Source organism: Mus caroli, unplaced genomic scaffold (assembly GCF_978045245.1).
Source record: "Mus caroli unplaced genomic scaffold, Mus_caroli_1 scaffold_16, whole genome shotgun sequence".
NCBI lineage: Eukaryota > Metazoa > Chordata > Mammalia > Rodentia > Muridae > Mus > Mus caroli.
Genome location: NW_028227271.1, coordinates 49,477,728 through 49,495,013, shown reverse-complemented (window position 1 = coordinate 49,495,013; position 17,286 = coordinate 49,477,728). Strand labels below are relative to the sequence as shown.

Below are 17,286 nucleotides of genomic sequence, written 5' to 3'. Positions count from 1 at the left end.
AAAGTAAATATCAAAGAAGATATGAAACTAAATTTACTCATGTAAGCAATACTCATTAATTATAGTGGAATACAAACACATACAAAAGAAAGAAAGAAAGAAAGAAAGAAAGAAAGAAAGAAAGAAAGAAAGAAAGAAAGGAAGGAAGGAAGGAAGGAAGGAAGGAAGGAAGGAAGGAAGGAAGGAAGGAAGGAAGGAAGGAAGGAAGGAAGGAAGAAGAAAGAAAGAAAGAAAGAAAGAAAGAAAGAAAGAAAGAGAAAGAAAGAAAGAAAGAAAGAGAAAAGAAAAGAAAAGAAAAGAAAAGAAAAGAAAAGAAAAGAAAAGAAAAGAAAAGAAAGAAAGAAAGAAAGAAAGAAAGAAAGAAAGAAAGAAAGGAAAGAGAAAGAGAAAGGAAACTAGGTTGGAAAGTTAAAAAAAAAAAATTAAAGGCTATGAAGGACAAGAGAGACATAGGAGAAAACCATGGGCTAAATACTCTATAAAAGATAATATATAAAATTATCCATACCAACATACAACTTTTCTTTTATTGTTTAGTGTATACACCAACATTTTATTGAGAAAGTAGTCCATATCTAAACAAGCATTATGGAACACATTCTCACATGATAACTTGTTTCAAATTTTGTTTTAGATTTTATCAAATTAAGGGGTTAAAAACATTTAATCTCATAGCATGAACAAAGTTTAGCAAATTCTGGGAGATTGAAGCATGAAAGGATGTCTTAAGTCAAATCCTTCAGAGGTCAGAAGTGTGGGAATTTTCAAAACTGAACGCACTAAAATGCTGGCCCAAAAAAAAAAAAAAAAGAAAAATGAAAACAACCCTCTACTAATTTTTTTTTAAATAGAAAGAAAAGTTTCCTGATTCAGCATTAATTTGGAGAAATATACGTTGTGATTTTTCTGAATTTGAAGGCAAACATACATTTCCTTAGACGTTGTTAACATTTTAAGCAAATAAACTGAGAAGATACTAACTGTGGACCTCCTGCCCTTAATCCCTTGCTTTTTCTCTAGAAGCCCAACGCTCTCCATTGGTGCCCTAGAAACTGTAATTTGGAAACCAGGCAAATGCAAATATGATAGTAAGGTCTTGCTGTGTTGCCAGGAATGCTAAGAATCAATAAAGCTTCCCCACTGCAAGCAGGGTGATCAATAGGAAATTCAACACTTCCCATAATTAACTATAATATGTAGGTATGGGAACAGGCAAGTTAAAAAAAAAGCTGTAAATATTTTTCAAAAATATAAGCAAACAATTATAACCCTTTTAGCATTTCTTTGCAAATAAATTGTCCTGTACAGTCAAAGTCACAGAGCTGGGTGGGTAAGAGTTTTGAGTGAGCAGAGGGGCAGGTCGGATTGCCAACTCTGTACATGAATACATCATAGATTTTCGTGAAGAATTTCACACATATCTGATGTATTTGGATCAGATTCGGCCTCCACTGCTCCCCCCATTACTCTTCGGTCTCCACCTCTACCCTCAGCAGAAGTAGACAAGCTCCCGAGAATCAGGAGTTAGGGAGAACCTGAAGGAAAGGGGGCAGGAAAACAGACCGTTGCAACGAGGCTGCAGATACGCAGGCCTGGGGCTGCCAGCGCTAAGAAGATGGAGCCCCACTAGCTTGTTTGCTTGTTTGTTTGTTTGCTTGTTATTCCTCTTCTTTTGTTTGGGTTTGGTTTGGTTTCCATTGTTTTTCTTTTCCATACAGGAGATATAAGCCAGGAAGTGTTCTACCATAGAGTTACATCCCCAAGCCTCTTTTTTTCCTCTTTTCCCCTCTGAAAACCCCCTATCCCATCCCTCCTCCCCCTGCTCACAAACCCACCCACTCCCACTTCCCTGTCCTGGCATTCCCCTACACTGGGGCATAGAGCCTTCACAGGACCAAGGCTCTCTCCCGCTATTGATGTCCGACAAGGCTATCCTCTGCTACATATGCGGCTGGAGCCATGGGTCCTTCCATGTGTACTCCTTGGCTGGTGGTTTAGTCCCTGGGAGCTCTGGGGGTACTGGTTTGTTCATATTGTTGTTCTTCCTATGGGGCTGCAAACCCCTTCAGCTCCTTCGGTCCTTTCCCTAGCTCCTCCATTGGGGACCCTGTGCTCAGTCCAACTGCTGGTTGAGAGCATCCACCTCTGGCTACTCTTATATCAACTTGACACAAGCTAGTGTCATCAGAGAGGAGGAAGCCTCAAATGACAAAAGACCTCCATACTATCGGAGATAGATAAGCCTATAGCTCATTTCCTTAATTAGTGATTAATGTAGGTAGGTTTAGTTCATTGTGGGTAGGGCCACCCTTGTGCAGATGGTCCTGGGTTCTAAAAAAAAAGCAGGCTTGAGCAGGCAAGCCATAGAAAGCAAGCCAGTAAGCAGCACCCTCTATGGTCTCTACATCAACTCCTGCCTCCACATTCCTTCCCCGTTTGAGCTCTCATCCTGACTTTCTTCAATGATGAACAGCAATATGGAAGTGTACACCAAATATACTCTCCCTTCCCCAAGTGGCCTTTTTGGCCATGGTGCTTCATCACAGCAATGGAAACCCTATGACAGATAGTTCAATTGAAGTCTGGAATGGAAGTAAGAGACCAGTGCCTGGTTTGCAAAGGAACACTTCCTGGCTAAGTACATCAAGGGCAGCAGGGGAGCAAAACTTGTCCTGACTCAAGTAACTTAAGACAGTGGTTCTCAACTTTGCTAATGCTGTGGCCCTTTAACACATGTGGTTCCTCGTGTTGTGGTGATCCTCGCCCCAACCCTAAAATTATTTTGTTGCTATATCACAACTGTAATTTGGCTACTTTTTTGAATCATAATCTAAAATTTCTGATAAGCAGGATATATGTGACCTCTGTGGGGGGTCATCACCCACAGGTTGAGAACCGCTGCCTTAAGCACTAGGACAAAGCTGCTGGGGGTGTGCTCAGAAGTAGATCACACACTTTGTATGCACAAGGCCCTTGGTCCAATACTCAGCAACAAGAACAAAAAGAAATACAAGTAGTGGGGGAGGGGCATCCTGTAGCCCTGTAATGGCATATGGGAAAGAGGCAGAAGGAAAAGGCATAAGAAAAGTAGGCAATAACTTGTACTTCCCAGCAGGCCCACCCCTCTGGCCTGGAAACTCACTCAAACGCTGTTGTGTGGCCTTTTGCCATCTCTTTTTGGAGCCTGCTTTTCTCACTTTAGACTGCAATTCATTCAGAAGGATGGGCACTGCCCCACCAATAAGAGTGGGAAGGAATTCAAGGCCAGGCAGCTTGAGAAGAACAGGAACACATCTGCTCCCCTTGAAAACGCCCAGGAAGTTTGACTTGAGAAGTCGGGAAATGAGCTTGACTTGTTTCTCCAATGTGCAGATTGCATCAGTGCAGTGAGGTTACATACACACACATGTCTGAGAGGCCTAACCTAAACACAGGAGTACTCCACTGACCTCTTCATCAGAAGTTGCAGGACTATATCAAAGCATTGTCAAAAAAGCGAACACCCTAAGGGACTCCATTAAAACACAAGTGAGATGCACAGCATCATGGGAAAGTGCATGACAACTTCCAATAGTCCACCCCAGATGTGAGCACATGGGGAGAGACTCCGGAGTGAGAGTGACCATGCCAATGGCTATTACATGTGAAATTAAGTTGTAGAAGTGATATCGTGAAAACTTTCTATAGAGCTTCAAAATTTCACATGAGCACTTCCTAAATCTTCATTCTATCTGCTAGGTTTTAAACAGCAACAAGAGGTGGCCCTTCCTCAGCATTGCATCTGACCTTGGTATTATTTAGCCAAATGTCTTATGTAGTTTCATCATTTGGGGAAAAAAATGAATGGAATTAAATTGAGTTACCAGTCTAATATCTTTATAAATAATTTTTCTACTCAAATGAACTCAAGTTATATTTTCACTTGGAACTTTATAAAATGTACAAGTCTAATAGACTTGCTTGTACACATGCTTCTAGAACATAAACAAATCATTCCTTACCGTGCTTAATGCCTACATGCTTCCAGAATATATGCAAATCATTTCTGATAGTGCTTCATGCTCTATATGCTGGTGTGCTTAGCAAATAGTTACTATAGCTTTTGTCTGCATGGTCAGATTTCAATACAATGAGTTTTGAAAATATAGCTCCAATGGCCCTTAGTATTCCCATGGCACCTGTCCTCATCAAGATGATAGACAGAAAGACAAACCAGTTTCACCACAAATCTTGGAGAGCATTAGGAGACTTGGTCAAACGTGTCAACTCAGGGAGCGAGCGAGGCAGCAGGCCAACAAAGTAGAACAGAGAATTTACTTCATGGGACAGGGTAGCAGATCCTTTCTGCTGGGTGTCGGCAGAAGGTAATGAATGCATGGACTTTTCTGCTGCTGAGTCATGTTAACCCAGAGGAAGCTTAATGTCAACACCAAGGGTTAGGGGATCCAATTACATTGGATTCCCATTTATCTCCATATGTCTGTGCGGTTCCTCAGGCAAGTTGTTTTCCATAATCAAATTATTACCAAAGACCAACTAGCAATAGTCAGATAGTGCTCCTATTTCTACCTTTTTATTTGCTCATAAAATATTCCTCTATCATAAACTTGTGAAATCTACCCTGTCAACAAATTTCACTGGGATCACCAACTAAGTCATCAAAGCCTTCTGGGAATCCAGACTGAATAAAAACAGCAAAGTCAGAACATCTATTATAAAGAGCCTTTTCTACAGGCATACAGGAAGTCAGTCAGTGTTTATTTAAAAAGAAAAAAAAAGAAGCCCACATTTATCCTTGCATAGTGATTTACCTATTAAGCGAGATGAATATTTTGACAAGAAATGACCTCCTCTCAGAAAGTGATACCTTGTAACAAATGTCTAACTTATACTCCTTACTCTGCCCATCTGTGGCAGTGAATGTTCAGATCCAAGCTGTCTCAGCGTGTTGGCTGTGTGGGGTAAGAGAGGATGCTGCCTTCCTCTCTCACACTTAGATAGACTGTGCAGAGGTCTAACAACCCACCTCCCTGACCATGGCTGTGGAGATCTGAGATACAACCATTTTCCATTCTCCCTCTGAACATCTGATTGACTGTGCCCTGGTCCATGTTCCTATGGTGATTCTGAGCCTTCCAACCTGCAGCTTGTACTCTTAAGCCCAGTTCTAGACAGTCAACAACCATGGTTTTATGTCAGTGCTTTTCTTGTGTCTGACCAAAGCAGGTTGCCTAACCATACAGTCACAGGAAAAACACCGGGGGAAGCTGCCTGAATTCAGCCTTTTGATTTTCTGCCCAAGTGTCTAAGGTACACAACAGTATCTCCTTCAAAGTGTCATTCTCTGCCTCAGTACTAAGGTAGGATCCCCATTATTACACCTACCTTGTATGATTGAAACGGATTAAATAAAATAACCTACAAATTTTTCTTGAGTTTTAATCCATTCTTTTTCTCCAGAAACCATTCTTTCTGTTTATGCTATCACTGGAGATCAACATACCTGGGAACTCATACTTCTTTTTCTTTTGCATTGTATTCCCAAATTTAATAAATCAATATTTGTTCATTCATCTAGGAGCTGTGACATTCAACCACAATACATTTCTACCACTACCATCCCCCAGAAGAAATTAGTCATCTCACACTTTTATCAGCATAACTTATGTTCACACATGTACATACATAGATGCACATATATATATATATACACATATATATACACACATATATACATATATATGTATGTGTGTACATATTATATTCCCACATGTATATAAGTATAAACATACAATACAAATATACCATATATACATATAAAAATGTACACATACATGAAATATCAAAAGATGAAAACACCCCCTTTTTACACAAAATCTTTCAAGGTCCACAGGTCTACAGACACAAAGAACTCAAGACTTACCGGTTGGGCCGGGCGTGGTGGCGCACGCCTTTAATCCCAGCACTCGGGAGGCAGAGGCAGGCGGATTTCTGAGTTCGAGGCCAGCCTGGTCTACAAAGTGAGTTCCAGGACAGCCAGGGCTATACAGAGAAACCCTGTCTCGAAAAAACCAAAAAAAAAAAAAAAAAAAAGACTTACCGGTTGGCCTCCCCACCATCTATGGTTAAACTTCTCTCGCCCTCGAAGATGGAAAGTAGCATCAAAGACAGGATCATACATTGAATTGCCAACGATTCCATGGGATTCTGGATATAAACCCTTTGTGTAAGAGCAATTTTATTGTTAAAATAGCATTGTGATGATCTATACATATTAGTTCTATCATCAGTTTTCTTAACATAGAAGGTTTTATGACAATATTAAATAAACCAGATCAAGTAGGATGTGCATAAGCCTTTGTTTTGAGTCCGTTCTTATACACATGAGTCGAAACTAATTTTAAGTCATTTTAGAAATTTAAGATGGAGACAAGAAATACAATATCTGTCTTTTTGACTGCTGAAACTTAACACACTGGACTTTTTTATTTCTTCCCTTGAAATGTATACATGTCTCCAAAGAGGATTTCACTTATCATTCTATTTCTTCTTCAAATCGTTAAGTTAAATAATCATAAGAATAGGAAAGTATGTTTGAAACAAGAAAATAGAGTTTGGAATGTTTGAAAATAAAAACATAGAAGCTCTGAAAGCAACATTCTTGTTGGAACGTTCAGAAGGCAGAGGATAGACTTCTCTGAAGCTGACAGTTGGATGGGACACTCGGTTTGAACGATGCGTGAAAAAGCTGTCATTTTAATCTTGCAACTCAGTTCGATCATTCACAAAGCTTTGAGTGTGAACAAGAGGCAAACGGAAGAAAACAGATTTCCTTTGAATCCTGAGCAATCTGGTCTTCAACTCCCCTTCAGGCCATCCAGCTTCGTCAGCTAGTTAAAATCTGAGTTTCACCCCAGAGCCCATGTGGAGAAAGGATAAAACTGACTCCCCAGAGTTGTTCCCTGGCTTACACAATGCACACTCGTGCACACACACACTTCAAGCAAATAAGTTTGACCAACACAAACCAGACTATATTCCAAGGGACTTTTTCTTTTGTTTCCATTTTTGTTTTTGTTTTCTCTAGGAGAGAGACAGAACATGAAGTGGGGGAGCAGGGAATGGAAATGATCTGGGAAGAGTAAGAAGACAAGAAAGGATGCAAGAAAAATACGCTGTGTGAAATTTCCAAATCATATATTAAAAATATTTTTTAATTAAAGCGTGTTCTATATTTTAAAAATTAACCCCTGCCTTCACGTCCTTCCAGGATTAAATTAAACCTTGGGAAAACAAACACTTACAGTGGCCAGCGTATACAGATTAGGGAAGGTTTTTGTAGGGTACACAGGCCTCATGTAGGGAGCATGGGTGCCACAGGACCCTGAAAGGAGAAAATGAGTTATCAGGACAAGAAAACCATCCAGAACCGCTTCATGCATAAAATTCATTTTCTCAGCTATGAAAAATACATTACTTTCTTTTTTTTCTTCCAATAATAAAATGAAATTTATTAAGGAGAAAGAGGAGGAAGAAGAAAGGAAGGAATGAAGGAACAAAGGAGGGAAGGAAGGAAGGCAGGAAGGCAGGCAGAGGAAAGGAAGGGACAGACAGACAGACAGACGGTGTTTCTATGCTCTGGAAGCCTATAGCAGAGCAATGACTACCTTGGATGAGAACATGGAGGGAGGGAATGACTTACGCAGTTTCTCAATGTTGGGCATAACCTTGCTGCCTTTCTTCATGTACGATGCACGGAATCCATCCACAGAGAAGATGATTAACGGAGGGCGGACAAACCTTAAATGGTAACAGGGTAAGTCTCAGAGAAACTACTGCCATAGGTATTCCACAGTATCTGGTCACAGTCAATGACAGGACCAATCAATATTAGAAAGACAGAAGCTTGGGCTCCCAACCACATAGCACTTGAGGCAACCAAGTTCAGAGTTAAACGGGCAATGTCACCATGACAAAGAGAAAGTAGTTGACTCTGCTGTTGTTTCCTACCTTACAAGCCAGGGCCTTTGGCAATAGTAAATAAATAAATAAACAAACAAACAAACAAATATGTTTTTTATCCAATTTTTAACCTGGAAAGTTCTTATGTCCTTTTTAAAACTCAACTCTAAGTTTCCTTTTCTATGATGTTAATTGATATACCTACTTCCTTTGTATTCATATACACATTATTGTATACCCTGTTTTTTAGTTATCTATTAATGGCTTCCCTTCTAGAGTTTTATGCTGCCCAGGACCTAGCTATATAGACTAGGACGCCTTCAAATTCATAATCCTCCTGCCTCTGCCTCTGCCTCAGTGCTGGAATTATAGGCATGTGCCACCTTGCCCAATTTTAATAAATACTTATCAGATGTATTAGTAAATTAATGAATATGTGAGTAATTATGATTAACTACAGTAACACTCTTTCCACTAGACCTAAGCACCATAAAAGCATTCCTTCAAGTTTCTTATAAAGCTGTTTTCAAGATGATTTAAATTATTAAGAATTGTTATAAGTCTATCAGCAAAGGACTCATTGATCCAAGTCAAACATGGTACTTTAAGGGTGTAGTTAGTCAGTCTTAAGAGAAGAGTGAGCTATGTATTATAGAGTTCTTTCTAATAACTTGAAGCTAAGTGAACAACTCTTAGCTTGTGCCTATTAGAAGTCATGTTAAAAGTAAAATGCATTTTAAGGGGGCCCTACATAAGCAGTCAGAAATTGTTTCATCTCATTCCATACATCCAAAGTATTGAGATGTCTATTTCTCCTTCCTTTTATGCCTAATTATGATTCTTAAGAGAAGGGAAAAATAGAGCTATCTAAACACTTAAATTCTGCATCCCGGGCTAGAATATATGCATACATAAATATTTAAAGACTAAATACTTTATGAAAACATATTTGTTGAGAATGTATTTTCTGCCAAGCATTGTAAAGGCACATGGAGTCTCACAGTTTCCTGGAAGTCACACTTGAGCTCTTAGGTATCACTCAATGTGGCTGTCGCCCTCTAAGTCAGGCCCTTAGCAGAGAAGCAGGTTTTTGCCTGATCTAGTAGAAGCTACCTTCTTGGAATAACAACTTGAGAAGATCTAGCATCTCCTTTTTCCTTTTCCCTCCCTCATGCACTAACAAAGGCAAGAACAGATCTCCGGGGAAACAACTGTGGGGGCTGCACAGTGTTAGGGCAGAGAATGGTGGCAGGAAACGCAGCCTCCGGAGATCAGCAGATGCACTTTGGTGGATCACAGCAGACACTGAGACTCCAGCATGCACAGCAGTGACAGGAAAAAGAACATCAAAGCTACAAGATAGGACTGGCAGCATGGCTCAGCAACTGACTTGCTTGCCTGCAAGCCTGCCGATCTGAGTCAGATCCCTGGAAGCCATATACAAGATGAAAGAGAGAATCAACTCCACAAAGTTGTCCTCTGACCGTCACACACATGCTATAGCATGCATGATGGCATATACACCCTACACACACTATCACATAATCAAGTTTTATTTTATTTTTTAAAACCCTAGAGATAGCTTAACTGGCAATATATTTATAAGAATTCACATAAGATTATATAGAGAAGGGGATTTCTGTCTTAAAATGTGTGTCGTCATTTACCCTTTGTGATGGCTTATCAGGGGATGTGGAATACTTCATAATATCCATGAGACAAAATATACTCACCCTGCAGGGCATTCGGGGACTCTTATTTCTTCACAGTCATCATCTACCCAGTGTGATTCTCCTACAAGAAAAAAACGGGGACATTTATTGTGAGTCTATTTATAGGTGCCGCCCAGAGAGTAAGAGTGCAATGCCAGAATCTGTGTCCTCTTTAGTACTTGTTTATGGGACACCATCTAAAAAGAAATTCTGAAATAAAGTCTAGTGTCTACTCTGGCTTTTAAAGTACACCCATACATGGTGGGAAAGCTAAGATTTAATAACCTCAAATGGTGTTTATTTCAGCTTTCAGCTCCTAAACGGTTTGTAGATTTGAAAAAAAAAAAAATGTGGCGTCAGTGGACAAAATTTCATGTTTGTTTCTTTCTAAAAATAAACTGTTTGGTCATTAGATGGAACATTCTCTCCCCTGCCATGAAAGATCTCAAAGCCATAGAAAGCACAACACAACTTCCCTTCTGGAGGGGAAAAGGCTGATGTTGTTATAATAATATCCGAGGATAGCAGATAAAATATTACAAGAAAGACTTTTCTGATGAGCACGTGTATCATCTTGGATTTACAAATCAAAACCCAAGCTGTCTTTCCCTCTTAGCTTGCATCAAGATCAACTGAGAATATAAGTCCTGCATGTGTGGCAGCTACGGGTCTATGTCAGGTGTCTTTCTCTGTCACTTATCTGTGGAGGTTTGAATAGGCTTGGCCCCCTTAGATTCATGTGTTTGAATGCTTAGCCCATAGCACGTGGCACAATTTGGAGGTGCAGTCTTGTTGGATGAAGTATGTCACTGTGGGGGCCAGATTTCAGTTCTCCTATGCTCAAGCTATGTCCAGTGTGGCACACAATCTCCTGGTTGTCTGCAGATCAAGATGTAGAGAACTCTTGGCTTCTCCAGCACCATGTCTGCCTCCATGCCACCATGCTTCCTGCCATGATGATAATGGACTAAACTGCTGAAACTGTAAGCCAGCTGCAATTAAATGTTTTTCTTTATAAGAATTACCTTGGTCATGGTGCCTCTTTACAGCAATAAAACCCTAACTAAGACACTAGCCATCTGATTCTCTGAGACACAGGTCTTTCAATGAACCTGAAGTTTGTGGATTGGCTAGACTCCAATGAGACCCCAGGATCTGACCGTCTTCATCTATCACCTTGCCTAGCTTCTTACATGGATTCTAAGGGACCTGAACTCAGGTCCTCATATTTTCACAACTATTATTTCCTCAGTCCAATGTTGATATTAAATTAGGGTTCTGTTGTGGTTTATACACAGAAATCCAGGAACTGCAGTATCCATTTCTAATGTGGCAGTGCTTAAAGTGGCAGAATCTTTGAGAGGCGGAGCCTAGTGGAAAGAAACGGGGTTTGTGGGAACACCATTCTCACAAGGAATTGATTCATGTCTCTTGGAACTTCATTGGATCCCACAAGAATGAGGCATCTTCCTTCCTCATGACAGAATATGCCTTGGTACAATGTAGCCCAATAGTCATCATTGGAGGTCAAACAGAAGACGCCTTCCAATAGGGAAGGCCTCTACACTGTGAGTGATCGTATCCAGCAAAAGACCCATCCTCTGATATTTTGATATAGCAACATAAAAGATATGGAGCTGCTATTCTTTGGGGGAAAAAATTATCCATAAGAATTTACCTTAAGTTTCTCTAAGACAGACAAAAGTTACATATTGAACAGGCATAAAAATTGTGACCAATATCCCACAGAAACTTCTCCCGTATAAAGAACATTGGAAGTCTTTCACAGCCCAGAACCATTTAGCTGTTGGATGACCAGGCAGGCTAGGAAATAAACTAAATTAGCTTTACCAAGCACAAGTAACTTAGGGTGGCCACATGAAGCTCACAAAGCATTGAAATAAGAATTCAAACCACCAAAAATGGCCTTAACCTGTCACCATCCGGTGACAAATGATATCCAGGCCTTTTTTCCTTGTACCCTTTGTGCTTTCCTGTTATATTTACTGCATAAAGATTAAAAGAAAAGGACAAATAAATTCTTGATGAATGAATTTCAAAATAAAAGTATAACTCTTAGAGTAGAGGAAACTTCCCAACGGGGAAGGAAGGTTTCCAGGTCCATTTATACCTTACAAAAAAAACTTCCAAATTTTCTTTCTTTCTTTTAAAAATAATTTATTGCCATGCAGTGGTGGCGTATGCCTGTAATCCCAGCACTTGGGAGGCAGAGGCAGAAGCAAGCGGATTTCTGATTTCGAGGCCAGCCTGGTCTACAGAGTGAATTCCAGGACAGCCAGGAGAGCACAGAGAAACCCTGTCTTGAAAAAAACCAAATAATAATAATTATTTTTTTTTATTTCATGTGTATGAGTGTTTTGCCTGCATGTATGTCCATTAGAGGGTATTGGAATCAGAGCTCCCTAGAACTGGAGTTACAAAGAGTTGGGAGCTGCCGTGTAGATGCTGGGAATTGAACCCAGGTCTTCTCGAAGAACATCCAGTGCTCTTAACCACTGAGCCATCTCTCCACACACACACCTTTATTTCTTAACTAGGGGTTTAATTCAGGGTCTTGCACATGCTATCACCCTGGCCATTATCTGAAATCATTTAACAGAAATGCTTTATAAACATTCTATGCCAGGAAAAAGGCTAAATTGAGAAAATAAGAGATGATGTAACTTATAGATTAAAAGCCATGGGGGGTTGTTTTGTTGTTTTGTTTTGTTTTGTTTTGTTTTGCATAAACACCTTTAAGTGACTAGTATGGTCCCTGAAATGCTTTCATATCAGGAGATATATCTTTTATGTTTTCTGGAGGCCACAGACCATTAATATCATAAAAGCATTGTATTCTACCATCAACACGCTTACATATATACATACTATATGCGTGTTGATAGTAGAATACATACTATATATGTATTCATACATACTATAGTAAAGCTTTGGGTGTAACTGGATCTGTTCATGCTTTATTGTCTTCACTAGCAAGCACATCGCGTCCTGGGCTGATGTTGGGGTCTTGGCAAACAACTTACATGCACTGGGAACAGAAGTCACACTCCAGTGCTTCAAATGACTCTGTGATTTAATCTTCGCCAGAGTTTCTTTCCCTGCTGCTATGATAAAATAGCCAGAAAATAACATCTCTGAGGAGAAAGGGTTTATTTCAGTTCATGGATCAAGGCGCAGTCCACCATGGAAGGGAAGGAAGGCAGCCAGGGTTTGGAGCAGCCTGCCTCACCTTGTTCACACTTAGAACACACAGAGCCAAATACTGCATGCTAGTACTCAGCTCCATTGTATACGGTCCAGGAGCTCCTGCCCAGGGAATGCATCAGCCCACAGTGAAGATGGATCTTACTGGTTAAATGCTCCTACTACCCTGTCTAGATCTCAAGGAACACTGTGGGAGAAGGTGTGAAAAGAACATAAGAATATACAAGATAGAAAGAAGAGCTGTAAAATGTTGTCCTCTGAGCATGGCATAGCCAGTGCAGTCATAGACCCCATGAGGCTGCAGTTGCCTGCAAAAGACTGAGGTTGGCTGCTGCTGAATTCTAGGGGAGGGGCAGGGTTTTATTCAGTGGGACTCAAAACAAAACAAATTGATGTAAATGTGGGAAATGTCCTTCCAGGGAGGGGAGAATAGGAGTACAGGTGAAAATGAGTGGAAAACGGCAGAAAACAGCACTATATACATTGTGTGAAACTATCAACAAATTCTATACACGTTATTTTAAGAATATGTATCTTGGAGGCTGGAGAGATGGCTGCTCTTCCAGATGTCCCAAGTTCAATTCCCAGCAACCACATGGTGACTCATAACCATTTATAATGTGACCTGATGCCCTCTTGGGAAGGAGCTCTTGCTCCTTCGCCTGCTTGCCGCGTGAGACTGAGTAACTGCTAGATCCTTGGACTTCCATTCACAGCTGCGACTGAACCATTGTTGGGAATTGGGCTGCCGACTGTAAGTCATCAATAAATTCTTTTATCCATAAGTTCTGTGACTCTAGAGAACCCTGACTAATACAGAAGTTGTTCAGAATGTGTCTTGGGGGCTGAAGAGACTCCTCAGTGGTTAGGAGCATATACCTAACCAGGACACAGAGGGCTCAGTTTCTATACCTGCAGAGTAACTTACAACCACCCAGAACTCCAATTCCAAGGGATCTGACACCCTCTGCTGACCTCCATGGTAGCCAGGCATGCATGTGGCTCACATACATGCATTCAGACAAACTTCTCATATACATAAAATGAAATTTAAAAATCTAAACAGTGTTTTTGAGAATATGGGTCTTTCCTCATCAATTAAAGCAATCGAGGAATCAAATTAATTCCCCCATATGTATTTAAAGAGACCCATCTCCCGGGTGATTCTACACCATGTCAGGTTAGCCACCATTCAAGCCAAGGCAAGACTCACCTATGACAGTTTGTACTGCCAATCCCAACCCCAACTCCCTGACCTTCACACATGGTTTTCCTATAGAGCATTTTCTCAATAAACTTCATGAAACAAATTCCAGGCTCTAGTACTAAGAAACCTGATGTTAACCAAGACAGAAAGTTTGGAAACATCTTATTTATCTAATTTTTAAATTCTGATTTCCTTTTTGTTGCTTCAAAACAATGAAATTGAGAAGACAACTAAGAAAGAATATTAAAAAATATTACAAAGTATAATTCAGAGGATGAAAAAATGGCCCAGTGGTTAAGAACACTTGTTGTGCCGGGCAGTGGTGGCACACAACTTTAATCCCAGCACTTGGGAAGCAGAGGCAGGTGGATTTCTGAGTTTGAGGCTAGCCTGGTCTACAGAGTGAGTTCCAGGACAGCCAGGGTTACACAGAGAAACCTTGTCTCCAAAAACTAAATAAACAAACAAACAAACACTTGTTGCTCTTTCAGAGGACTCAAGTTTAGTTCCAGCACCTACATGGTGGCTTATAACCATCTGTGAATCTCGTTCCAGACAATCTGACACCCACAGGCACTGCACACACACGATGCATATATATTCATGCAGGTGAAACACTCACACACATAAAAGAAGTAAATCAAAAAAACTACAATTCCTCTGACCTCCAAATTTCAACAGCCAAGGTATTATAGCCAGAAAATTTAGGATGCTCGGTGCATGCCCAGTGTTTAATGTCCCAAAGTGGTCTAAAAGCAGGTACCTTTGCAGACCACTTGGTAGTTGGTACAGCAGTCTCCCCGGGACAAGCAGTCTTCTGAGCAGTGACAGGCATTTTCCTCATTTCGTACTTCCCCACATCTGTCTTTGGTGCACTCCCAGCCTCGAGCTGAAATCAACACAAGGAAACACTCTTACCGCCTCGAATAAACCAAATGAAAGAGGCCACAGTTGCTTACAAGGGCTTCCAACAAAAAGAGCCAGAAGCCCACATCGTTGACTCTGTTTGCAAAACCTGAGTCAGCCAGAGGCCAAAAAGGCATTTGGAGAACTTACAGATAGGATGAATTTCTAATTTTTCAAAGCAGAGGGGAACTCACAGCACAACTAAGTTCTCATACAAAGGCCAAACTCAGAAAGTCAGACAAAGGATCCCCACCCTTCAAGAATGGCCCTAAGACTATCCAGAGACTACCCCACCCGGGAATCCATCCCATAGTCAGCCACCAAACCCAGACACTATTGCATATGCCAGTAAGATTTTGATAAAGGGACTCTGGTATAACTGTCTCATGTGAGGCTATGCCAGTGCCTGGCAAATACAGAAGTGGATGCTCACAGTCATCTATAAGATGGAACACAGGACCCCCAATGGAGAAGCTAGAGAAAGCACCCAAGGAGCTGCAAGGGTCTGCAACCCTATAGGTGGAACAACAATATGAACTAACTAGTACCCCCCAGAGCTGTGTCTCTAGCTGCATATGTAGCAGAAGATGGCCAACTAGGAAGAAAGGCCCCTTGGTATTGCAAACTTTATATGCCCCAGTACAGGGGAATGCCAGGGCCAAGAAGTGGGAGTGGGTGGGTAGGGAAGCAGGGGGGGGGGAGATAGGAAACTTTCGGGATAGCATTTGAAATTTGAAATGTATATAAAGAAAATATCTAATAAAAAAAAAAAAGAAGAATGGCCCTGAGTACCACAAAAGAGAAAGACCATAGAGAAGTATCAATGCCCTCAAACTCCCAACCAACCAAAATGGCCGTCTACATAAGGCCTCCTAAAGAACTAAACGGAGATAAAATAAAAGGAAATATCACTCCCAACTGAGCGATAAGTCAGGGTTCAGTTCTTCAAAGAAACATTTAAAAAAAGGAAACTTTTCACTTTTATCAGAGTGCTAGGGCCATATTTTTAATTGATTTTTTAAACAACTAAAACTTTTTAAAAACGTTATCAGTCACTATTCTATTTCATCTCAGATGTAAGACTGTGAGATTAACCACCACACTCTAGGTGATCAATGAATATCTATTAAATGTCTTTAGAAGGGTGGTGGAAATGGTCTATGATTCTTGAAATCGAGGACTGTAGCGTAAAGAACTCTCATGGAGAGTCCACATATTTAGTTTCCTCAATTCCCATCATTGGTCTGTCTCATTGCTTACCATCCTCTGGGTGCTAAGAGTATAGTGAAGTGCCAAAGACAAGAGCTGCATCCTCCTGGAGCTCATATCGAAGACAGAAAGACAGACCACATGTAACCAGCAGCTGCCATCATTCAGCCATGGGAAGGGAAGCAAAGGTGGGGAAGAAGCAGTAGAGGGCATCACAAAGAACATCTCTACCCTGAAGTACACTCGGACACTTCAAGCCTTCATCCTCTAAGACGTGTGCTCAATAGAAGCAAGGATACTCTTCTAAAGCAAGGCTGCTCCTTCTTGACATTCTGCCAAGAGGAGCCCTTGCTGGGTGATTGAATAGACAGAGGTAGAACAGTCAATGAATTCTGCTCCAGTTGTTTCTTAGAATGCTATGCTGCCATTTGAAAGCATAGTGTTTAAAAAAAAAATACTGCCTCCCACATGATTGCGTATATAAATACACACATATATTTACATACAGTATCCAGACACCCTAAACAAAGAGAGTTTATACTGAAACCTTAGGCTTGCTTCCTGTATTGGTATAGCAGAACCTTAAGAAGAAACGTTCTTTTTCCCTTTCAACTTTTTATGGTTATTTGACATTTGATTCTTCCACATTCAATACACGTTGGCTTTAGACATCAGAGAATAATGTGCTTTACAGAATGTTGTTATAGTTGGTATTAAACTAGGAAGAATGGCGTGAGCTATATTCAAAGAGAGCTAAGCTAGAATTACAGATGCATTACATTTTACAGAGTTTTCAGAGCAGAAAGTTGGAAGGTTGACTTAACTTACTGGGGACAAGATGCTCAACATAAAAGGTTCTAAAATCCCCAGTGCACATCAGACACAGATTGCAGGTTTGCACTTATGTCTTAGGGTCAAAGAGCTCTGAGTGGTGTCTAGTCCACCCATATACTCAATGTACAAAGAGCCTCAGCCCTAAGCTTACAGAACTACAGCTGAAGAACATGGTTGAAACTCTACAAGAAATTCATAACAAAAATGTGTCTACATGCTTAGAAAATGCAT

General features: G+C 40.5%; 1 protein-coding gene across 10 annotated transcripts in view; it reads right to left on the bottom strand.

The window, feature by feature from the left end:
* The window catches only part of Enpp2 (ectonucleotide pyrophosphatase/phosphodiesterase 2), a 114,193-nt gene that overhangs the window by 53,749 nt on the left and 43,158 nt on the right, over positions 1 to 17,286 (bottom strand). For all 10 annotated transcript variants that reach the window (XM_021182711.3, XM_029469429.2, XM_029469427.2 and 7 more), the window contains 5 exons: positions 14,870 to 14,995; positions 9,696 to 9,756; positions 7,703 to 7,800; positions 7,305 to 7,384; positions 6,101 to 6,220 (listed from right to left, as the gene is read on the bottom strand). In XM_021182711.3, the coding sequence (XP_021038370.3) occupies positions 6,101 to 6,220; positions 7,305 to 7,384; positions 7,703 to 7,800; positions 9,696 to 9,756; positions 14,870 to 14,995 (485 nt within the window). The remainder of the gene's footprint in view (positions 1 to 6,100; positions 6,221 to 7,304; positions 7,385 to 7,702; positions 7,801 to 9,695; positions 9,757 to 14,869; positions 14,996 to 17,286) is intronic.